General features: G+C 45.7%; 1 protein-coding gene across 2 annotated transcripts in view; it reads left to right on the top strand.

The window, feature by feature from the left end:
• The first annotated feature begins 8,390 nt into the window (after positions 1–8,390).
• The window catches only part of LOC148523652 (CREB-regulated transcription coactivator 3-like), a 121,669-nt gene continuing 103,877 nt past the window's right edge, over positions 8,391–26,182 (top strand). For both annotated transcript variants that reach the window (XM_088472860.1, XM_088472859.1), the window contains exon 1: positions 8,391–8,851. In XM_088472860.1, coding sequence (XP_088328986.1) covers positions 8,720–8,851 — 132 coding nt within the window. In that variant the 5' untranslated portion in view covers positions 8,391–8,719. The remainder of the gene's footprint in view (positions 8,852–26,182) is intronic.

Below are 26,182 nucleotides of genomic sequence, written 5' to 3'. Positions count from 1 at the left end.
TCAGCTCAGAGTGTATTGTCCCTCTAGCTGGACTACAGGGTTTTTTTATCATTTGGGCAGGGGTTCTTAATTACTTTTCAGCCCTTTCTGTAGTGTAGCTCCAAGGCTTATGTCAATAAACATACCCCTGGACTTAGGTGAGGAAATACACACCCATAGAAGACAGTGTGTCTCTGGTATAAGCAACACTGGTTTGATCTCTGTTCAGGAATAGTACACAAAGCTCTTAATGACTTCTCCTAGCAGAGCCTGGTCAAATGGCTGGTACTTTCAAGGGTCATCTATCTTATGAGATATACATGTTGACACAATTATGGCTGGCATGGAAACAAACGTCCTATAACCTCTGGTTAAACCTTTCTGTCCATCTTCAAAGTTTTGTCATTTCCTTTACACAAATAACAGTACATATACCTTTACAAGGGAAAGTTACGGATTTTGCTGATGCAACCATGTGCAGTTATGCCCATGTGGATGCAAAATCTGCTTTTTCGCTACACCTCCCCCTTTTTAAAATCAGCAGGGGAACAGTTGGCACCTGGTGCCACAGTCTCCCCTGCTGTACAATGGTAGCTGTCATTACCCTGCCTGGATGGGCTGAGCTAACAGTTTCTCCATCCTGGGCAGGGGGTAGGTATTAACCACTGTGGGCTTACTCAGACTCCTGTAGCCCACCCAAAACCTGGTGCCTTTGTGTCTCTGTCCTGTCTCCACAGGACTGAGGCTCACCACTTCCCTACCTAGCACCCGAGAACCATTGCCCCTGTCTAGTCCCCTGGGACCTATGTCAGGATAGAGAGCACACCCAGATACCATAAGTTTGACAATGCAGTCATCACTCTGTTGGGTTGCTGGCTCAGGGGATAGGGGTTTCAGAAGTGCAGGCTGAGACACCGACATACCCTTCTTCTTTGCAGTGTCAGCTAAGGCATTATCATCTGGCATTACCTTCATGCCCTGTTCTAGCAGCTCCAGGGGGCTGGACAAGTCTCCGCCCTCAGGAATCATCTCAGCACAAGGATATAATTGCCAACCTACTATTCTTGATGCTCCAGGACTCATCCGTGCCCCGTCAGACATATATGAAAAACATGGCTTGCTCACCATAGGGTTAACCATTAGATCTTGGGGACCAGACTCCTCTGTCCCTATTTATAGACTAGCAATCTCCATACCTGCAATAGTAGATTCTAGCACATGACTTAACATATCGGGCCCCACATGGCCCATGGTAACCCATCTAATGAGCTCCACTCTGGGGGGCAGGGACACAACCTGCAGTGTGTCCATTGCCACAAATTTTGGTATACCTGTGGTGGCTAACAAATCCCTGTTAATGCTTCTAGGGATGGCTACAGTACAGGGGAGAGATGGTTCAGACTTATCACATACAGTGGGACATATGGCAACCTACCTTTCACCCCCAATCCTATCCTGCCCCTGGGCTGGGTTGGCACCAGCCCTTCCCTGGCATAAATAATCTTCCTCCCAGCACGCCTTGTCATAAATGACTGCACTGAGAGGTTGATCCGTTTGTATGCTTATGAGGGGTCAGCCCCTTGATCCATCTGAATAGCTAAACTTTTCACAGAGGGTTCAAGAGGTGGGCGGAGATTTGCTTTTGTGTGTGTGAGTGAGTTGATGGCAAGAGGGAGGGTCAGGGGGGAATCTGCAAGGTCACACAGGTCTCCCTCCAGAAACCTGGGAGGCTGTGTGACCTCAGTGGCCACTGACACCTCCCCCAGCATCACATCACCTGAGTCCTGGCTCCTACTCTGACTGCCTGTCTCTGATACACCTTTACCAGCAAACACATTGCCACCAATACCACAGACATTCACAGAATTATCTGCCAGCTCAGGGGAAAGTTCAGTACAGCATAACTGTTCCAACAGGCCATTTCTCAACATGGACCCATTATCATTATTCTTAGTATCATTACCCATGCCTGGACGAGTATCCACGGGTACCTGAGAAGTGGCATTAGCACACATCATGGTAAAAGGACATTCATCTTGAACATTCAATGATTTTCCCAGATCTGTCCCTAGAAAAATATTAATAGGCACATGCCTCTCCTCCCTAATGCCTTACCCTGCGTCCAAGTCCATATACTCTCGCACCAGGGGAAAAATAGTTTTACTTTCTAACCCAGTAGCATGTGTGACAGTACTCTCCCTAAACATATCACCTTTAGGGGTTTCTTCATCATTTCAACCTTGTATCGGGTTCCTTGCCTAAGTCCACATAATTGTGGGGGTCACCTAACCGCTTCTCATCTCCACATATCCCTATTCCATTAGAATATGCACCATCCTCAGCAGACATATCATTCCCCACCGTATCAGCTTTAACCACCTTAACCTGTTCTAGAGCATTTTCCTTGGGTACCTGTAAATCAACACAAGCATGTTCATCATTACATGGCATCATTGTCCCACTCTTACCCATAGACATTGCTATTCTATCAGGCTCACTTGCCACCTGGGAATGAATGAGGTTAGTGGGAAAAACTGACAAAATTGCATTTGGTAAATCACATTCATCGATAGTTCTCAAACGACTTAGGTCAGTCCCAAATAACACATGCGTAGGTACATGGGGCAGCACACCCACCTCCCGGAAATCACTGCCCACCCCCCAGTCCAGGTTTACCTGGGCCATGGCTACTTTAGTGTGCATTTTCCTGACACCACATACAGCAATTGTCTTTCCGGGGATGAAGTTCTCCGGGTCCACTAACGCGGGATGCACTAAAGTCAAATCTGTCCCCGTGTTGCATAGCCCCACAGTTACCTGCTTTCCTACGACCACGGCTTGCAGATTCTCGATGATAGCCTCCTGGGACAAAACAGCATTCACGGGTTTCGTTGGTGAGGCCCCCGCAGGAGAGGGTGTCATTTCTCCTTTACCGGACATCTGGCACTAAGGTGCCTGGGAACATCACATACACAACACCGGTGGCCCGTGGCCCAAACCAGTTTTCTCCGCACCCGCTTCACTGATGCTGAAACAGTAATAGCGGTTCCAGTAGAAGGCAATGGAACAGCTCCTCCAGGTCGCTTCTCCTTCCAGGTGGGTTCCTCCAGTCACCATTTCTACGCAGCCTGAGGTTGTAGGCTGCTCGCACTAACAGCCTGTCCCAGCAGAGCACACTGCACCTCAGGCTGTGATAACTCGGTATCATATTCCACAGTGGCTGACTCTGGTGGGATTACATTTTCCTTATGGTACACCCCTGTAGGCTGGGTCGTTGCTTCTTCTGCTGGAGAAAGAAGTTGTTACAGGCGCTTCCTTTCATCATCCACCCGGCAACACTGATCTTGCCAGAATGGGGTATCGAGCGTTCCCCAATCTTCTGCATCTTCCAAAGCAAGGTGAAAACAATACTCAAGGTGGTCCAGCAGTTCCGCAGAACTCAGTTTATGATCTAGTTACAGAATCGCCCTGTGATACGGGCTGATGGCATTGCATTCTTCATCCTGTGCCCACCTGAGCTGCCTAATCATCTTGCTGCGGGTATTGTTACATTCATCAGCTAGTTCCTCCGTACTCATCACGGTAAAATAGTCCTCGGTGTCTTGGAAAGAACACCCCTGCTGAACCGCTGGAGCTGCAATGGATTGGCTCTCTGCAGCCTCCCTAGCTGCCACACATCCTGCAGTCTACCTGGAACTAACAGAGGGGTCAGATCTCTGTCTAGTATCTGTTATAATGTCCAGAGCTGTCTGACTGCCCAAACTACAGCTAGCGTTTGCCGGGCTTTCTCCATCAAATTCCCAATCGGGGAAATGCTCTAAATGGACACAGCTAGCATTTGCTGGGTCTTCTCCATGAAATTCCCACACAGGGAAATACTCTGCAGCTCCAGGTCCATAGCAGCTCTACGATCTGCAGCCTCCAGGTCCCTGGCAGCCACTTCCAGGTCCCTAGCTGCTCTGTGCTCAGCAGCCTGCATGGTATCGAACTACTTTACAAGCTTCAGCACCATTTCAGAGTCCAGCTCTTTCACATACTTAAAGACCGAGTCTAGATAGCGCTCCAGCTTGGAGATATATTCCATATGTCTTGCTCATTTGCTAATAGAGTCCACATCTGCGTCTGACGTTACTCTATTACTTTCCGCAGTAAGTAATAATCCAGTACAGGGTACATCCCAGACTACTGCAGTAGCCCCAGCCGATGCATTCTTTCCCTCAGCTTGGTGTCTTGCAGAACTCCGCTCTGCCATGGAACTCTCTCTCTCTCTGCCAGGCACTCAGCTCTGGCCAGCTCCACGGACTGATGGGTAAGAACAGAGTCCACATCAGAGTCCAACTTTCCGCTATTACTTCCCGCAGTGAGTAAAACCCCAGTACAGGGTACATCCAAGGCTAATGCAGTAGCCCCCGCCAATGCACTCCTTTCCAGTACTGACTCGCTGAAATCCTGATGCTCTGTATCATAGTCCATTAGATCCCGGATCAATCTCTCCTTAGAATGATCCCTCCAGACCAGACCTTTCTGTACACACCGTGCTACCAGCTCTTCCTTCTTGAGCTTTTTGTACTTTGCGGCCATTGTTCATCAAAAAAAATAAAATTAAAATAAAAGGACAGGAGAGGGGAACAGAAATTGCTTTCACTGTGTGACTTTTTACTAATATACAGTCAGGTGCATAAATATTGGGACACTGACAGAATTTTCATATTTTGGCCTCTATTCACCACCACAATGGCTTTGAAATGAAATAAACAAGATGTGGTTTAACTGCAGACTTTCAGATTTAATTTGAGGGTAATTACATTCAAATCAGGTGAACGGTGTAGGAATTACAACGGTTTCTATATGTGCCTCCCACTTTTTAAGGGGCCAAAAGTAATGGGACAAACTAAACAATCCTAAATCTAACTTTCACTTTTTAATACTTTGTTGCAAATCCTTTGCAGGCAATTACAGCTTGAAGTCTGGAACGCATAGACATCACCAGATGCTGGGTTTCATCCCTGGTAATGCTCTGCCAGGCCTCTACTGCAAATGTCTTCAGTTCCTGCTTGTTCTTGGGGCATTTTCCCTTCATCAAGTGAAATGCATGCTCAATCGGATTCAGGTCAGGGGATTGACTTGGCCATTGCATAACATTCCACTTTTAAGCCTTAAAAAACTCTTTGGTTGCTTTTGCAGTATGCTTCGGGTCATTGTCCATCTGCACTGTGAAGCACCGTCCAATGAGTTCTGAAGCATTTGACTGAATATGAGCATATAATATTGCCCGAAACACTTCAGAATTCATTCTGCTGCTTTTGTCAGCAGTCACATCATCAATAAATACAAGGGAACCAGTTCCATTGGCAGCCATACATGCCCACGCCATAACACTACCACCACCATGCTTCACTGATGAGGTGGTATGTTTTGGATCATGAGCAGTTCCTTTCCTTCTCCATACTCTTCTCTTCCCATCACTCTGGTACAAGTTGATCTTTGTCTCATCTGTCCATAGGATGTTGCTCCAGAACTGTAATGGCTTTTTTAGATGTTTTTTGGCAACCTCTAATCTGGTCTTCCTGTTTTTGAGGCTCACCAATGGTTTACCCTCTATATTCACTCTTGTGAAGTCTTCTCTTGATTGTTGACTTTGACACATATACACCTACCTCCTGGAGAGTGTTCTTGATTTGGCCAACTGTTGTGAAGGGGTTTTTCTTCACCAGGGAAATTATTCTTCTGTCATCCACCACAGTTGTTTTCCGTGACGTCATCTCCAAGCGCCACTGAAGCCGGACCAATCGGCCGGCTAGCAGCGCACTCCAGGTCTTCGTGACCCGGAGTGCGCTGTTCCCATAGCAGGGTTTCACGGGCTATGCCCGTGTTAAACCCTGCTAGTTACCTGGGTTGGATTGCCGGGTCACTTGACCCGGCGATCCAACCCTCTCCCCTTTTACACCAGGGAGCTGCCCGGGTTAACCCTTCAAAAACCCGGGTTTTAGCTCCGGTGTAAAAGGGGTATTACTTAGACCAATGTCATCTCCTCAAACTTCTATGAATACTAATTGGCTACTACAGCAGAAACCTGGTTGAGTCAGTTGATTTAATTGTGTCACCTGTAGAAGTCTAAAGCTGGCCACACACTAGACCAACTTACATCCAACCAGCCAACTAGTTGATTGGTTGGAATGAAAATCTGGTAAGGTATAGGAGTAAATGATGATCAGCAATTTGCTACTAAATGCCAGAAAACAGATGAAAATGGTCGTCAGACAAGTTTGTTAAATGTTTGATCTAAACAATTTGTTCAAACAAGAGTTTTGGTCCATTTTCCAGCATTTGGGAGCAAATTACTGATTGTCATTTGCTTTCATACCTTACCAGATTTTCATTCCAACCAATCAACTAGTTGGCTGGTTGGACATATAATCTTTAGATGTGTGGCCAGCTTTATGCAAGGCTCTACCTTCCCTCATCCACATTACATGAAACAGATCAAGATCAAATACTGGCTACATTGTGTTATGGGTCATGTTATCTATATCTTGATTTGTCCTTGTAGCTTATATTATGTAGGACTTACTACACGAGTGTTCCGCGAGAGGATGGCTAACCATAGGGCCTCTATTAGATTCGCTTTACATTCTCATATGTCAGATACAACGGTCTTTGCTTAGACCAAAACGTCGACTGATTATATATTGCAACATGGTATCAAACGATGATGTTTACTAGATTTTAAAGAGCATTATATTCTGTTTTTGAGACTGGTGAGTGCCCTTTTATTACCGGAAAGGTGGTTGTTTTAACATTTAAATATGGATTTAGGGCCTGATTCAGAGGACGGAATTGCACAGCCGCACACAAGCGGCTGTGCAATTCCGTCCATTTAAAATGCAAATGCAGAGAGGTTTCAGACACCTCTTTGCTGCATCTGCATGATTGCAGCGCTGCGATTGAGTTGTCCCTTCGGCCAGGCTGCGGTAGCTGAAGCTTACCACAGCCTGACCTGGTCCTGGCAGCTTGCGAGGCCAGGAAGTCTGCGTGCACCCACGCAGACCCTGGCCTCGTTCCCCCCCTCCTCTGGGAACGCTGCCCAGGTACGCCCTCGCTCTGCCTCCTAAACGCTGCAGCCTGTCAATCAGCCTGCGGGTGTGAGACTCTGTGAGCGAACTCGCAGACGGAAGGCTGCACATGCGCAGTCCACCTCCTGTGCACGCAGAGTCCTGCCACAATCGGAGATGTGTGCTAACCATCGGGTTAGTGTACCCTTAGGCCCTCATTCAGAGCCGTACGCTCTGAGCAGAGCGCACGCTCTGAATGAGGGCCGGGCTCCATTTTCATGGAGCGTCCTCCTGGACGCTCGTATAGCTGTGGGTCACCACCCACAGGCTATACGAGCGTGCATTTTGATGGCCGCGATGGTCGAAGTTTTCAACCGCAAGCTCCGGAGTGATTTTGGTTCTATCAGAGCCAAAATCACTCCCACTGACATCACTAGTGATGTCAGTGGGCCGGCTTCTGACGGGAGGCGTTCCCGTGGGAACGCCCCCGTCAGGGAGGCATGCCCCCGGTACGCCCACCAAAGGGGCGTGCTGTCAATCAACATTGACAGCACGCCCCCTTTGATCGGACACAACGAGCGAAGGACTTTACTTCGCTCGTCGCGTCTGGCGCATGCGCACGACGGAGCTCCCTCCGTCGTGCGCATGCTCAGTGCATAACATCGACCCACTTGCGAGCGGACAGCCGCTCGCGAGTGGGTCTGAATCAGGCCCTTAGTTCCTTGATATGGACCCCAGCAGTGGACTGACGCAAGTGTGGAATATTGTTAATATATATATAACCTATTTTTGTGGATACTGGATCCTTACTTCATCTGTTTATATTACCTCTGTAGTTTTCTCAGTTATTTTTGAAGATAATGGGCCTGACTCTGAGTCGCAGGCAATGCCGATGTTCACGTAGTTGAGCGATATTTTTGCAAGTGAACATATGCAAATATTTCTGAAAACCCCGACGACGACACACACACTGTCTTGTGCCCTTTGATAAATGACCCCTACTACAGTAGTAAATAACCTATCCGCCCACCTGTCCCGTCTGCAAAACACCATCAGACAAGTGATGTTACAAAATAAATAAGCCCTGTAATGAAGAGAGGAGGCCTGACCCCTGTGGGTGAGCTCGGACATGGTGATATGCAGTATATGGCTGCAGGTTCCTTGCAAATAACACCCTGTCACAGGCGTGTAGTGCTGCAGCTAGGGGCCGGGGTGGCTGACGGACAGATGGGCGGGAGACGGGAAAGTGCGGCGAGAGGGGAAAGCTGGAGGCACGGTAGGCGGGTGATGTTGTTGCCAGTGGGCGGGCGGCTGGCGGCGGGCGTTTAGTGGGTGTATAGTGGGCGGGCATAGGCTGGAGATCCGCTGCGGGAGTTGTTGTCACAACTTGTCAGCAGGAAGCGGCCCTGAGCTTGGATCCCCCGGACCTGGGGAGTTTGCGGGAGACTTTGTTGACAGGAGAGGGAGCAGGGAAGGCTGGTGTAGTGTGTGTGTCCCCTGCCCACAGATCAGCTCCTCCCGATGGCCTCTCCGCCTCCCTCCGGCGACAAACCGGGCCGCTCCTGATCCTCCGGAAGGGGGCAGCAGCCTGGACCCCATGACGGGCTGATCTGGACCGGTCCCGCAGGGACTGCACAAGCCGAGACCCCCTCTCTCCCCTCCTCACAGTCAGAGCTGAGGCCTGCGACATGGCTGCGTCCCAGGCCTCCAGCGGCTCAAACCCGCGGAAGTTCAGCGAGAAGATCGCTCTGCACAACCAGAAGCAGGCCGAGGAGACTAGGGCCTTCGACGAGCTCATGACCGACCTGACCGTATCCCGGGTGAGCAAGCTGCAGATATGCATGAGCCGTAGACTGCTAACACCGGAGCCACCTGTCCGGTCACTGCGTGTATTATGTCTGTGCTGTCCGGTCTCTCGCAGCGGGTGCACATGCGCATATAATGGGGGAGCTGGTGTACATGCCCCTGTCTGTGTGGGGGTGCAGCATCGTGCTGGTGTACATGTTTCTGTCAAGATAGTGCCGTTGCTCCCCCTATGGCAGGAGCATGTAGACCAGCTCCCCCCATGGCAGGAGCATGTAGACCAGTGTAGTGACAGCCTATACACTGATTGTCTGAGGCTAAATAGGCGGCTTATAATGTCAGATACACTGTGCAGATTAAGGGTTAACTGTGTCCAGGCTGGATTTATTACAAAAACATTATGAATGTGGCCATAAGGTGACTGTGTTTTAGGGCCAGTACATTATAGCAGAATAGCTGCTGAATGCTACATACAGTTTGATATGTGATTTTATTCATGGTGATCCATTTGACAAGTAATCTTATGCTGGTTATGCTACTGATTTTTATTGGCTAGAGCTGAAAGTCCGGATAGAAGCACAATTCTAGGTGTGTGTTCTGTTAAAGATCAGTATTGACGCATTTCATGTGTTCAAAGTTTCATTTATTCATGTGTTTATGGATGTTGTTTGTATCCCTTGTAATGTCTCAGATTTCTATTTGTGAGTATATGAGCGTGGTTTATCATGGTCTCTGTTAATGAATGTGTAGGTTATGTGAGATAATAGTACTGTTTAGTTAAAAGTGTAAATCCATCCATACTGCTGGAAGGTTATAATACTGGTGAATATGATACAGGGAGGGCTTTCCTGTAACCTGGACATGTGGATTCAAAAAACTTATTCCTTAAGGACAAATCCTGCTTTGTATGATATTACAGCTCAAGGTGTGCCACCACAGGCTGTGGATGAACCATTGTACTGACGCAGTAGCATGCTTGTCTTGTTATATACAAGTGTAAATGAACACTATCACCTGTGTATAACTTATGTTTAAAGGAAGTGTCCACATCCCCCCAGGACTTCAGTATCTACACTACAGAGATCTTGATATTTTTCAGTGTCCACCCTTGAAGGCGTGAGATCAGCAGTAGAGTAGATGCATACTATTCTAATCATTCAAATGGCAGTCTTAAGCTGGCCGTCCACTATACAATTTTCTGTCAGACATCTGTCCAATCTGGCTGGCTGGAATGAAAACCTGGTAATGTATGGGAGCAAATGACAGTCGGTCATATGGTTTTAAACACTGAAAAAAAGACAAAAAAAATTGTTCAAATTGGTGAAAATTGTGTTTTTTTTTTTTTTGTTTTTGTTTTAACCAATTTGTCTGAACAACCATTTTTGTCTGTTTTCCAGTGCTTGTGAGCAAATGGACGATTGTCATTTACTCCTATACATTACCAGGTGTTCATTCCAACCAGCCAAATTGGACAGATATCTGACAGAAAATTGTATAGTGGATGGCCAGCTTTAAGGTGCATACACACGTAACGATTTTTTTAACGATTTGTCGTTATCGTTAAATTGTTCAATAAAATCGTTCAGTTTGAGTTATCATGATTAACGATAATCACAAATACGCACTCCCGTTTGTAGTTTTTAGTTATCGTTCATCGTCCATTCCAGACTGTCCAACATGATGATTTTCATTAAGGGAAGTAACATTATTCGTTCATCGTTCAAAAAATCGTTCATTACACTTCAAAATATCATTCACTTTTTCAAGGGAAAATCTGACAGAAAATCGTTGGTTACAAAATCGTTACATGTGTATTACAATTGAATGAACTGGGCATGGAAAAATGTAAGAAGTAGTAATGTTAGCTGGGGATATGTCTGACCTTACTAAAACATCATCTGTTCTTCCAGGGTAAAAAAATGGAAAAAGTGTAATCTGGTCTCTGGAGCATAATTAGTAAGGGACTCCAGTGGAGCAAGCCTCCACCTTACCTTAGGCTGTGTACACACTAAATGACGTGTGTAGCCAGCGATGTGCCCCCCTCCCCGCCTGCCGACGGGCTGACATCGGACGGCCGGTACACACTAAACGATATGGTGCCCGCCCACCCGATATGTCCCGGTGCGTGGTGTCGTCTCCCATATCTTCAGTTTGGGCTGCGTGTACTGCCGACCTGACAATGCGGCTGACGACCCCAAGGGAGCGCGCACTGCACATGTCAGAATCATTAAAAAATTACTGTGTACGCACCTTTTAATTGTACGTGGCAATGTTTCCTTTAACTATACCATTTTTTTTTTATTTTTGTGGGTTTCACAACATACTTCTACCATTTTATTCAGCGTTGTTATTGTAGCTTTTCTTGCTATTCTTGTAATTGTTTTACTGTGCTGAAAATGGATAACTGCATTAGCAGATGGTGGTGTCTTAAGGCCAAGGTAGCCTGAGTGAGCAAATGTGGCAGAACGTATCACCAAGTGAGACATGATGTACTGTATCTCTTCAAAAGATTTGTACACTATCTACAGACTATCGTAAGCTTACCCCACATGGGCTGTTCCTGACACTTGACCAGCTCCAACGACTGGCCTAGTTGAACAAACTGACTTTTATCATCACTGAAGTGTGTTAGTGCAGTTGAAAGATGACCCCCACACATAAGGGGCGATTCAATTCAGCAGGAGTTGAATAGCGCCGGAAAGTTGGTCCTGGAGATATTCAATTCACTGCGTTGTTAAACCGACTAAATGATTTATTCTTGCCCTCCTCATGAGGGTGTGAAAAATCTGACTAAAGTGCCAGTCATTAGGCTGTTTTCTGGCTTAGTGCGTGCTAACAGCCTCGCGACCGGCACTTTAGTCGAAGAATGCCGGTTCCCACTACTAAACACCCAGGTTAAGTTGCGAGAACCGGCATTCTCCGACTTGTAATAGTCGGACTAAATGGCGCGCTGAATTGAATAGCTCCGGAACCAACTTCCTGGCACTTTGAGTCGCTCCCATAGATATTGATAATCTTTCAATTGCATTTACTAACATGTCTGATATTGTTTCAACTTACTTTGGTGTATTATCAAGAATTGTTATAGTTTCTCAGGCCTCACACTCTGTGATATTGAATGGGGTATGGCAGGCTTTATATGTCACATTTTTTTTTACTTTAGGTTAGTGGTCCCCAAACTTGATCCTCAATGGGCTCGATTGAATTAAATGCAAATTGAATAGTTTCGGGAAGGAGCTCCGAGCTATTCAATTTGGTGCGCTGTTTTGTTGGAGAATGCCAGTTCTTGTGCCCCTCACGCCTTAAACATGGTGTTTAGTCGCGAGAACCGGCATTCTCCGACGAAACTGCCTGGCGTGATGCTGTTTTTGCGGCGCTATGGTCAAAAAGCAGCATCACGCCTGTAGTTTTGTTGGATTTTTGCTCGCACCCCAGGAGGGATGCGAGTGGAAATCCTTTGTCGGGCTTAACAGCACACAGAATTGAATAGCTCCTGAAGCTCCTTCCTGGCGCTATTCAATTTGCGTTGAATTGAATGGAGCCCCATGTACCCAAACAATCCATGGGCTAAATATAATAGACTGTGAGCCGGCATCGCTGTGGGAATACATGCGAGTATGCCCGTAACTTTAAATCAGCAAAGTGTGTTTAGCCTTTCACATGTTTGCTGCTTTGAAAATATGGGCATACTCGCGTGTATTTCACAAATCGGCGCCAGCTAGCAGTCTATTATATTTATCCCCATGTTTTAGGATATCCATGCTTGATCACAGGTGACTTAATCAGTACCTCATTTATTTTGATTCCACCATGGATAGTCTTAAAGCCGAGTGTTAGTGTTTTGAGGACAGAGGGCCTGATTCAGAGCCGGACGCTCTGACCAGAGCGCTCGCTCTGAATCAGGGCCCTCCTCCATTAAAATGGAGCATCCTCCTGGACGCTCGTATAGCTGTGGGTCACCACCCACAGCATATACTAGCGTCCAAGAAGATGGTCGCGATGGTCTTGACCATCGGACTTGCAAGGGAAACCCTGCGGTCGGGTTTCTCAGCCACAAGCCCTGGAGTGATTTTGGCTCTATCAGAGCCAAAATCACTCCCACTGACATCACTAGTGATGTCAGTGGGGCCGGCTTCAGACGGTAGGCGTTCCCATGGGAACGCCTCCGTCTGGCAGGCACGCCCACCAAAGGGAGCGTGCTGTCAATCAACATCGACAGCAGGCCCCCTTTGGTGCGAGACCCGGAGCGATGAGAAGCCCGTCGCTCGCCGGGTCTCGCGCATGTGCACGACAGAGCTCCCTCCGTCGTGCGCATGCGCAGTGGGGAACATCGACCCACTTGCGAGCGTACTGCCGCTCGCGAGTGGGTCTGAATGACCCCCCAGAGTTTTGAACCACAGCTTTAGGTCATTCCTGTGACCAGGCGTCCAAGTCAGCAAAACACTTTTGATGTTTAATATGTTGTTATATTGACTGCTGGATGCATCCATATATTATCATGTACTGTTCAGATAAAAGTATTTTACACCCCACTTTCTACCCTGTGCTGATGGGTTTAGTAGTGGCCCATGAATAAATCTTGGCTGTTTTGTTTTTTGCTGAATTTTTGGGAGTCAATTTTTTTGTCTAAATATACTATAGTTAGGGGCATATCTATAATGCGTGCAGTGTGTGCGGTGCACACGGGTCCCCGGCTCCAGGGGGGACACGCACCGCACACCCTGCACCCATATTATCTAAAATTTACCTCCGAGGTCCTGTGTTGGGTCTCAGCGCTGCTCAAAACGCAAGAAAATGGGCGCCTTGGCCATTTTTCTGGTGTTTTGCGCATGCACTGTGAGGAATCGCCGGGAAAATGGCAGCCGTGCCATTTCCCCGGAGATCTGCGAATGCGCAGTAGACTATGGGCACACTCTAGTGACCAGAGTCTACTGATCCTGCCGTGGTCGGCCAGGCGCGTCAGTCGGCTGCTGGCTGCCGGGGTGAAAGCAGGGGGCCAGTGACTGGGGATGCACACGGGGCCCCTCCTCTCTAAAGACGCCCCTGACTACAGCATTATTTTTATGATTTTTTTTTTTTTTACGGGATGCCATCGTGCACGTGTTTTCTTCTGCTGGTTTTAGGTTCATAGAAATAAGATGTTTGATGTGAATGCTTTCATATTTTTATTGTTTGGTAATGTTTTAGAAAACAGTGTACATACTATACAAAACAAACACATTTATTTTCTTTGCGCATTTAGTATGCTGAGGTTCAGTAGAGGGGCCGCCACAATATTTTGTTCTTCAGCCTCATGCTCATTAAATCATATGTCGTGGAAAAGAGATAAGATGCATTTTTATATTACTAATATATATATATATATTTTATTGTTTTGTATTTGTTCTTCTCTGGTGTAATTGTGACATCTTCTGTTCTCCAGGGAAAGGTGGGAGGATTGCTGTATATTTCTATGGATTGTCACTAATTTATATGTCTAATGAGTCCCTTGAGGAGTGTATGGATTGTGGCTGTGGAGCAGGAAGGGAACATCTCACCATTCAATATTATTGCAGGATACTGGATTGAGCATCCTAAATTTTAATTCAGTTGATTTCTTGTAAGGATGGCACAGTATATGACGTTTCTTTAATGTCTTGTCTTCACACATCAGTAATAGAAAGATCAAATAACCGGTCATAATGTTTTATATGTAGAGCTGTTCTTTTTCTGTTGTTATCCTTATTGACAACATGAATGATTTAACTGTCCAGGCCGTTCACAACTATCCTCTAGATACGGTCATTAAAATAGCATCAATGTGCTATGTAAATGAATATTAGCTACAGATGTGTCCCAATACATCTAGCCTCCTTGCACGTTAAACAGCCCTTCTAGTCACACCATGCCGTGGCATGACTTGGTAGCGCTGAGCTTATTTCTGCGAGACTTTTTACCTTCAAATGCGTCTTATTTGCGCAGCGATGTGAATAGGACACACAAGCACTGATTAAAATATGTTCTGTGAGCGACTGCAAGTGAATCTGCATGTGAAATGCTACGTTAGTGTCACAGCCGCTGATACTGTACCGTAGCGTTTCGCATGCAGATACACCTGTAGTCATACACAGAACATAGGCATGTTACATATCCTTTTAATCAGCAAAAGCTGCTTGTGCGTTTTGTTTGCATCACTGTGAGAATAAGACCCATTCGAATGTAAAAAGTTGCACAGAAAGATGGTCGCTGCTCCCGAGTCATGCGGAGCTAGCTCGTTGTGTAGAGCGACTTATAGCGCACGGAAGATGGTTGTATTTGGACACATCTGTATTGCCCACATAACCTAAAACGTGTCTTTTATTTTTTTCTTATGTTCTTTTCCCAGTTTGTAGCTTGAAGATGGCATATTTGTCAGTTAGTATTATTGATGTATAAATGATGGAGATCTGAGAGCAGCTAATGGTGTTCAAAGAAGTGACACACAATAATACCCTTAGATATTAGTTTTCATATAATGCAACTGTCAAGAAACAAAGTTTCATTTTAACTCTGCAATTAGATACATTTTGACTGGAAAATAAAAAGCATGATGTATGTGCAGTCTGGCCATGTGACCAAGTTGTCAACAGATCTAGTTTTATGTTAGTATGGGCAGTTTTAGACTAAAGGTACCTATACACTAGACGACTCGCAAAGGATGTGATGTCGTCAACGATTTCCCTTGAACTCCCTTGTGCTACAATTTTCCGCAGAGTTGTACAGCTAAAAAATACAAAACACAACATATAAACATAGTTACAAATTTAGCCATATTTATGGCGTATACCAATTGGCTGAAATAATGGGCCTAAGGGGAGGTGAGGGCATCTTCTCATAAGAGATTGCATTCTGTAAAGAAAAGGGAAGGACTAGAGGTATTGAGAAGAAACAAGGATGTAAGAGGAAAGACCTGATCTGGCAGGCTAGGGTTAGTAAGTGAGCTTTGAGGGAGCATTTGAAGCACTGGATATTAGTCTGATAGAATGAGGGAGAAGCCTTGAGGTGGGAGTGAGAAGTGGTAATCAGTGGGGAGGAGAGGTGGCAGTCACCAGCTGACCAGAAGAGTTTGTGGCGCTGTGTGGAGGAAAATGAGGTTGCAGATCGGTAATTATGTGGGCCCCAGGTACCCATCATTTAAAAACTATTTCTGTGTACCATTACAATTTACTATTCAGGATAGTATGGCAATCTATTAAATATAGGGTATTATTTGTAGCAAATCACTTAGAACTCTGTCAAAGTATACACAATAATGAAGATTTGCTACAATTCAGTCCCAAAAGGATACTGGTAGTCTAGGATTTGGGCTACCCACAACTCTTCCGTGACCGCCCCACTCTGCTGCACACTGCCACTGCTGAAGGAAATATTGGGTCAGCCGCAGTGCAGAGTGTAGCTGTTCCCTTGCAGATAAGCCGTGTCAATTCTTACATAAATAACATAGACATGTTACATATCGGCATTGCAATTAGTTCATATGCCTCCAGATTTTACTATGCAGAAAGCTTATACAGGCTAGTCATTAGGCCATATTGCATTTTATAGTTGTCCCTGGTTATTTCAAAGGCAAACTCTTGTACAACCAATCCCGACCCAGCAACTCACTCACCTCCAATATCTGGCTCACTGTCTGTGTCTGTGACAAAGCTCATCGAACCAGGACCTCAGACTCATCATCTTCTACCTGCCCTAATAGGTGCTGTCGTCTGGTCAGTCATCTGAGAAAGACCATGCTTTTAAGACTCGCATTAGGTAATAGCTGTTGCTCATTAATTGCATCTGATTGGCTGTCTCTGAAACACCTTCATCGGGTACCGGCACACGCTGCCAGCTGATTGGCTCATCTGCTCCAACCACATCTTCTCCTGCAGTCCGGTACACTGCATCTTGCTCGGTGCATATACAGACACCCAGTTTTATTTATTCAGTTTCCCCGCCAGAACTATATACACAAAAGTCATGGAATAGTAGAATGTAAAGGTGATGGTAGGTGGTGTCACCGAACTGTGACATCTTGGAAATGCCCAGACCTGCATCCGTTGTAATCTGACATCTCGTGAGTTAGTTTGAACACCAGGTAAGCTGCTCATGGCAAGGCGACGTGAACTATCGGATTTTGAACGGGAGATGATTATGGGTGGCCAACAGATGGGACTTTTCCGAGGTTGTGCGGGACATTCAACATTCCTCTATCTATGGTGTCTCGTGTGTACCGGGAATACCTCCTGGAAGGCATATTACACTGTAGACAGTGCAGTGGCCGATCACGGGTGCTTAATGATCATGACCGGCGTCGTCTGGCCAGAATTGTCCGTAGTAACAAACAAGTGATGCTGGCTCAAATCACATCCACATTCAAGGCAGGAGGTACTGCATATCTAGCGGGGTCAGTACAGCATTCTTTAGCTTCCATGGGATTTGGGAGCAGAAGACCCACTAGAGTGCCCCTGTTAACACTACGAGACCGAACACAGCGCCTCACCTGGGCTCGTGATGTCACTAATTGGACCCTGGAGGACTAGCATGTGGCTTGGTCCGATAAGTCACGGCTCAAGTTGTTTTGGGCTGATGGTAGGATTTGGGTGTGGTGCATACGCCATGAGGCCATGGACAAAGAGTGGGGCCACCACATTCACCTGACATGAGCCCAATCAAGCATTTATGGGATGTGGTGGAGAGGTACATTCGCGCCCAAGATCCTGCACCTACATATTTCTGGGAGCTGTGGGAAGCTATCCAGATGGCATGGGTCAACATCTCTCCAGAGGTCTTCAGAGGTGAACTCAATGCCACATTGAGTTGCTGCACTTTGCCATGCTAGATGGGTCCTACACTATACTAGGCATCTGTCCCATGACTCTTGGCACTTCAGTGTACATATATCCTAGTCTGTACAGAGACTCTCTGCTCTACTGTTGCAGTAGCTTCCACTTTATAGACACCTGGCTTTCCTCCTTAGGGGTGGCGAAAGTGTCGATGGCGTTTGAACAGTTGACCTCGGACATTCGACCGGTAGATTGTGATGACATCCAGCAGCAGCCAATAAGAATCAGACTGATCTTGTCTTGCTGCACTAAAGCGCCATGGCTGTCACGTGTGACAGCAATAGCCAATAAGAATGAGGTGACCGATGAACAGCCATGATCCTCTCCACCACCACTGGCAGCTCCACATTGCATTCGGGACACTGTCTGCCCACAGCGTGCACACTGCTAGACAGCATCTTTGCATCTATAACTACAGCCATGCTGAGACACAGCACCACCAACCTACATAGTGCGTGGCTCCCGGGAGCATGATCTGGATAATCAAGACTTCATACTGTGGGGTGAGAGCGCTATCGGCTCACTGTTCAATTCAATACCACCTGTGTGAATAACGCCTTGTGGAATGCAGCAATTACCAACAACCAGTTTACTGCCGGTTTCTATCTACAGTATATTTTTTTCTCATACTGTGGACATTGGTTTGCTGATTGCATTACTAACCTGATGTCTTGTTAGTTTGCATTTCATTGGCATAGAGCGCCAAAAAACATACCTACAACCGTTCCAATTTTGGCAGGAAAGTCCCCACAGCCTGCCCATCCCTGCTGTAAGGGTTAGGGAGCCATTGGAGGTATTGATAGCGACATTACAGAAAATCAGTTTGGCAGCAGTATTAAGAAAAGATTGAAGAGAAAAGAGGCGGGTAAGGGGAAGACCAGGGAGAAGATTACAATAGTCACGCTTTTGTAGTGTTGAGGGAGAGGAATGTGTGAATTTTGTCAAGGTTGCGGTGATGGAACCGCCAGGAGTTGGTAAGGTAGCCATAATCCGTGCAATACACATATTCATGTAAACCAATAAAATCTGTGGCCAGTTTTGCCACATGTGGTTAATACAAATATCACTGCTGATGCAATCCTAGGTCTACTGCAGTTTTTCATATCTCTGATCAATTTTGCTCAACCACTTAACTGGCTAACAAAAATTTGAAATGGTAATTTTTTTTTTTTTTTTTAATGAAGTTTATAAAACCTATTTAAAACAGAACACAATTTTATTAACAAATCTTCAGAATATTTCTTTCTGTATGATGTATTTGGAAACAGTACAGTGCAAAAACTGCAGCAGTTTGTCTTTGAAGGGGTTAATAATGTTCGGAAATGTAATTTGAAAGTGTTTGTTTTCTGAGATTTGTAAAACAGTGCCTCAACTATTGCAGAATCATTGTAGCACTTTTCCAGGTCGTGTGTGTGTGAATCTTTAAATTGTGACAGTTGGTGATGCACCTGGTAAAGCGGTCTAAACACACCTAATTTATGACCCGACACAGCAATGCAATGATGTACACTGCGCGATCCGCTGTACAACGATGCTATATATAATCTCTTACATGCTTAATGTAACAACGCTGCATCATCCCATCTGATGTACAGCACATCAGATGGGAAGATGCGACCTCCCCAATTCTTCAAACTATGATTGGGTGGATTTGGGGTACACACTATTTAGAGAATCTGAGGAGTGGGGTTGAGAAACACAAGACTAGTTTATACAGTATGGAGCTGGGCACAGGTGTAATACAAACTGTCACAAAGATCCACAGGTGACTTGGAAAACATGAACTGATTGGGGTCCTGAGGACCAAGGTAAAGAACCACTGACATAACCCATTATTCAAAATGTATCAACTTCTATAATATACCGAATCACAGAGGAAATGAGATGATATTTTGCAGCTAGGTAGGTGGTTTCAGCCACCAGTAGTGGAAGGGTTTGGTTAAAGAAAATGTAGTCTACGAGACGGATTGCATAAATGTTGGTTAAGATTTTGCCATCTGATGTTTTAATAAAGTAATATGTAAAAGTTGTGTGTGCGCACTGGGAGAATAGATCTAGATCATTCAGATTGAAGGTGGGATGATAGCACTGACCGCAAATTAAGTTAGTGCGATAACAAAAGTTTAAGGTTAATAACATTAAGTTTGACTGTGACTAACTGAAATGTTATCTCAGTCCATTTAAAAAGTAAAAAAAAATACTACAGTATTCCAGTTGTTCATGTCCTAGGATTGCTTCTATCCTATCTTCTCTGTTTGCTTGATACTAACACTTTATGGCATTTAACCTCTGATTGGATTTTATATATGTTTATTATTTAGTTTATAGTGCTAATCCCTGTGCTACCCATATGTATACTATAATCTATAAACACAAACGTTTGTAATCTATAGACTATAAATAATGTTTGTTCTATTCTTTGGAGTATGTGCTGATTATCCATATAGCTTTTATATTTATTTTATTAGTGTGTATCTAGTGGGTTAAGAGTTAATAAAAAGTAATTTGGGGAGTAGTAGTTTTTATCCAGTACTGTGTGTTTACAGATCTGTTTATCAAGCATACTGAAAGGTGTTCCATATAGGTGTGTATCAGGCTTTATTTAAGCAAATAACATTCCAGTATGGCCAGCATCATGGATTACCATAGTTCCTTGTAATTATGGCTGGCATGGCTGCAAGATGACCATCACCCCTCATACCATTAACCTGGTATGAGGGTTGATTGTTGGAATGAGATTTCCAAGTACTTCAGTGACCAAGGCAGCTGTTTGCTAATTCATAAACTACATAGTTTAAGGTGATGTCAGCCTGGAACTCCTAAGGAAAAATATCAACAGCAAAGGGAAACAGTGGGTGGAAGAGCATTCTCCAAGTTCGTGATTACCCTGCATTAAAGTTCAAGGGAAGACACACAAGCGGCTACAGATCAATTGACTATAAATTGTGTGCTGGGTACACACTTTAACGAATGATCGGTCACTTACCAATCAGCCACTCAGCATGTCTGGACTGATATCACAACGGGCATTTAAATGTGATGTCTCTGTTGACAATCCCTACAGACAGTGTATGGGTGGTCGGCAGGTCGCCTTTACACACATCCAGATGTACAGATATATCTGCCAGATGGAATGGGTAAGGGATGCCGGCGGTCATGATACCGACAGGGTTAGAATACCGACACTAGTCGGTCAGTATTCTAACCCTCCCACTAGTGCCTAACTCTAACCCTCCCCACAACCCCGCTACTTACCTTCAGGATTCCCGCAGTCAGGATGCCGGCGCCGGGATTCTGACAAGTCTGTCTGAATTTCCGGTGCCAGCACTCTGAGCGCCGGAGTCCCCTCAGTCGGGATATTGACCGTACCCCCTGCCAGATATATCGACATTGGCTGTGCTGCAGGTCTGACCTGATATGTGTGTGTGAACTACATCGTACAGACATATATAGGGAGTACACACTCGCTGATGCACTTGCAATATATCGCACTTCGATTAAACAAACGATATATCGACAAGTGCATACCCAGCTTAACCTGTGGCATGGACACCCAGTTTCATCACATACGGTCTGACGATCGCTCCACATGGTAGTCTGGCTGCTGTGTATAAACTACTCATCATGCCTTGCAATACATATGCAAGTTCAGTGGTGCAGAGAGTACAAGCAATAATTTTTGAGCAATGAAGGATGGTGATGTGGATCAGATAAATCACACTTCACCATTTTTTTAATAAACGGGTGAATGTACATAAGGTACCAAGTAAATGAATTTTACAGCCCTGAGTGCTCGTTTCCTACATTGAATGGTACTTGAGGTTCTGTAATGTGGCAAAAGTAAAGTTTTACTCCTGGCATGATTTTGGTGTAGTTATTTCCTTAGAAGGCGAGGTCAAAGTCAATTCTTGCTTAATGGTAGAGTGTTAGTTTTTACCCCACATTGATGCGTTTCTTTCCTGACTGGAAGGAAATATACCAGGATGACCTTGTCCCCATCCACAGAGCATGTGAGTTTTCCTAAACTGTTTGATGAACATGACACTGATGTTATCTATACGTGTTGGCCTTCAGTCATAAGATCTCTACACAGAGGACATGAGATCATTCCTTGCAATGATGAAGGATGAATTTGCACACACAAAACCTTCCTAGTGATTTCACGGTGTACACAAATTAAATGACATGCAATGCTTTATAACTTGAGCTTTTTGTCATACTAGATTCTAATTTCATGCTGGCAGAGAGCAGTGTGTTAGCTGTAGTTTTTTGTGAAAAGTTGGGTGGGCAAAAAGGTTAAACATTTTTAATGCAACTGCAATAAGTCTAGTTAGACTGAGCAATGTAGTAGTGTGTCTGTAGCTTTGTGCTTAATTTATAAACCTTTTACATTTTTAATCGTGTATGTGATGAATTTTCCTATACCAGCCCTTAGGAATGATTAACTCCAGTTGACCTGATTTTTCTCTAATTCTTTGTTGAATGTCGAAAAATTCTCCTACGTCGTAAATGGGGGTCTTGATAAATGATGTCCGTCTCTTTCCTGTTTCACTGTAAGCCATAGAGATACTGAAACAGGGAATCCTATAATGGGGAAATTATAATGGCTTGTGAGGTGCCTGCATCTTGCACGCTATTGCATTTCTTCCAATAGCTCTAAATTTTTACACTATCCAGATGCTGGCATCTAGACAGGTTAGGACAGGGACACCTGTAGGTAAGTATCTTACCCCTCCCTACCTGCAGCCTAAACCTTACCCTGCCCCCCATGTGCCTAAGCCACCCCCCTAACCCCATCGGGATGCCGGCGGTCAGGATTCTGGCATTGAGAGCGCCGAAATCCTGATAGCTGATCTTTAAATTACATCCCCCTGATACAGAGCTAGTAAAATGATTCAATTTGCACAGTTCCTAATCCGAGGATAGGGGATTTTAGCCTCATGTTTTGGGATGGCGGTCTGGAACTCCTGACAAAGTGAAGAATTCCATGAGTTGTTCTGGAGAGAAGCTGATCCAGCTTTCTTGTTACAGGCTTTTCACATTCCACAATCCTAGATGCAAGGTTGGTGTACTTTGAACAGATTGATTTGTGTAAGGGTCTGGCAGCACACTACAGGGTCAGGAGTTAGTAGTGTTCATTCTAGCACCCCGCACTTGTCACAACTGTGCAGTTCCTCTCTCCTGTCTGGGGTGTCGTTCTCTGCACTGGTGCTTCTAGCACACTCTGGTCTGTTCTCAGCAGTTTGTTGGATTACCTGAGTGTGCTGGTAGCACCAGACCATAGAGCCACACCCCAGGCAGGAACTGCCTGCTTTGTGACAGGTGCGGAGTGCTAGAATGAACAGTCTGCTGACCTGCTCAAATCAACAGTCACCAGTGTCCCTTGTTTTAGATGATGGTTTCTCAACATTAGGTGTGTGTATCCTTAGCGGGGTACTTTTAGGCCGATTCGGGTTGTATTTCAGTCTGTTGGATTAGGCAGGAAATAATCTGATAATCCTTTTTAATGATTACTTTTAGGTTTTAAATATCTAACAATGTACAGATGTTTGCCAGAAAACCCCTTAGATGTTAGAACAAGGGTAGGGGTCCCACAAATTCAGCACTGCAAGGCAAATAAAGTTTTGGAGTGCTGCCACCATTACAACTTCAATTATTTTTTTGCCCTTTTCTCCTTTCCAAGTCCCCTCTATATATATTTTTTTCATTGATTGAGTGCCATTTCTCCCAATAAAACCCCAGCATCTATTATTATTATTATTTTTTTTTTAATGGAAATGTTTTTTTGAACATGCTGTTTATAATATATTTTTAATGATTTAGCACGGAGTAGTAGTGGTAGGGACATGAGATTATAGATGGGAGTAGTATTAATAGTATTATTATTTATTGATATGGCGCCACAAGTGTTCCGCAGCGCCTTACAAAGTACATAACCAAAAATGGAACTAATACCCCTTTTACACCAAACAAATAACCCGGGTTATTGCCAGGTCGATCCGGGTTCAGGCTCTGTGAGAATGGCTCCCAACAAAAAAACCCGGGTCGATTTACCAGGCAATCTTACTCTGGTTGAGAGCAGGGTTGAAAACGGGTTGTTCCCGGGTCATGAGGCAGTGTAAACGGGTGCTACCCTGCTTATTTGACCCGGCTAGCTCCGAAAGATGCTGATTGGAGCTTCTGGGGCACCGGCAGATTATGTCATTTGTCAGTGCCCTGCAGAGAGAGACGCACATGAAGCCATCGCTTGCCTGCCTAACCTCCTGCACCACAGCAGCCTGCAGCAGCCACAAAAGCAGGCAGGCACACAGCCTGCCACAGCTAGAACTGCAGCCTGCACCACAGCCTGACCAGCAGCTACAAACGCAGGCTGATAAACAGCCTGCCACAGCCAGAACAGCAACCTGTAGCAATGCTGTAAGCAGTCCCCACCCCTCTCTTTTGTTGCGTTTTATGACCATCTTTGTCAGACCTTTAAAACAGACCATTTTTAATGACTTCTATAGAGAAAAGCAGGGATTACCCGGATTCAGTGTAAACTGGGCAAACCCGGGAGAACCCGGGTCGAGTTGCAGTGTAAACTGGGTCTGAAGCCGAGTTCGACCCGGGATTGACCAGTGTTCAAATTCCAGGGTCGGACCTGGGATTTTGGTGTAAAAGGGGTATAACAGTACAATACAAATACAATGGAGGACAAGGACAGATATAATATACATTGCTACATTGGTGACCATAACACCCAAATAAGCAACATAGCATAAGCAACCAAGTGTTAGGTGCCCTAGTGGGGAGTAAGAAGTAGATGAAAATAAGGTAAGGCTAAGCACAAGAGGGGCATAGGGCCCTGCTCGCAAGAGCTTACATTCTAAAGGGGAGGTGCAGACAAACAGGTGTGACACAGATGGGGTAGACAGGGAGGAGGGAGAATGGAGTAGCGGGTTAGGATGAGACCTGGAAGACTTTGAAGTAGCCGGTCTTGATAACCCGTTTGAAGGATTGTTGTGTGTCGGATGGGGAGAGGGAGAGCGTTCCAAGGTTGGGAGCAGCACGGGCAGGCGGGAGTGGGAGGAAGTAATCAGTTGGCATGAGCGGCAGCGTGAATTTGTTGAATGAAGAGGGTGGGCAGTAGAGTAAAGCGAGATGAGGTCGGAGATGTAAGTGGGAGAGGAATGTGTGAGGGCTTTGTAAGTGAGTGTGAGAACCTTGAATTGGGTTCTGAAGGGGAGCCAGTGGAGGGCTTGTAGGAGAGGGGAGGCAGATGTAGAGCGTTTGGAGAGAAAGATGAGCTGAGCGGCAACATTGAGGATAGCCTGGAGAGGAGAGTGATGGGAGTTGGGTAGGCCAGAAAGGAGGAGGTTACAGTAGTCCAATCTGGAGATGACCAGTGAGTGTATTAGGATTTTAGTAGCATCCTGGGCAAGAAAGGGTCTGATCAGTTGGAAACGACAGGACTGAGAGGTTCTGGATTTATGTTTTGAAGGAGAGGGAGGAGTCCAGGATAACTCCAAGACTGTGCACTTTAGGGCTAGAGGAGATAGTAGTGCCATCAATTGATAGAGAAATAGTGGGAAGTGAGGTTATTTGGGAGGGTGGGAAGATGATCTTCTCAGTCTTAGACCTATTAAGTTAAGAAATCGCTGGGACATCCAGGAAGAAATAGCAGAGAGACAGTTGGAGATATGAGTGAGGAGAGAGGGGGAGAGGTCAGGGGAGGAAAGGTAGATCCGAATATCATCAGCATAGAGATGATGATGGAGGTAAAAGAGCTGATGAGTTCACCTAGAGAGGACGTATAAAGGGAGAATAGTAGTGGTCCAAGAACAGAATCTTGGGGAACGCCTACTGTAAGAGGATGAGGGGGGGGGGGGGGGGAGGAGTCATGAGAGGAGACAGAGAAGGATCGGTCAGAGAGGTAGGAGGACAGCCAGGAGAGGGCAGTGTCACATAGACCAAGGCAGTGAAGGATTTGCAGCAGGAGAGGGTGGTCCACAGTGTCGAAAGCAGCAGAGGGGTCAAGGAGGATGAGCAGAGAGTAGTGGCCTTTGGATTTGGCAGCAAGGAGGTTGCTGCTGACTTTTGTGAGGGCAGTTTCAGTGGAGTGGAGAGAACAGAAGTCAGACTGAAAAGGATCAAGGAGGAAGTTGGCGGAAAGAAAGGTGGTAAGGCGGTTGTAAACTATATGCTCAACGAGTTTGGAGGCAAAAGGGAGGAGAGAGATGGGCCAGTAGTTGGAGAGAGTGTTAGGATCAAGGGTAGGTTTTTTTAAGAATGGGGGAGACAAGGGCATGTTTGAATACAGAAGCGACAGTGCCAGATGAGGGAGAGACTGAGGAGGTGAGCAAGATGGGAACAGGCACAAGGGGAGAGGCAGCGGAGGAGACGTGAAGGGATAGAGGGCCTGATTCAGAGCTGGACGCTCTGAACGAGCGCCCGCTCTGAATCAGGTTGTTTCTTTTTTTTGGAGCGTCCTCCTGGACGCTCGCATAGCTGTGGGTTACCACCCAC

Source organism: Taudactylus pleione, unplaced genomic scaffold, assembly GCF_031769625.1.
Source record: "Taudactylus pleione unplaced genomic scaffold, aTauple2 ptg000129l, whole genome shotgun sequence".
Lineage (NCBI taxonomy): Eukaryota > Metazoa > Chordata > Amphibia > Anura > Myobatrachidae > Taudactylus > Taudactylus pleione.
Note: the sequence above shows the minus strand (reverse complement) of the source record. Positions and strands in the feature narration are given on the sequence as shown.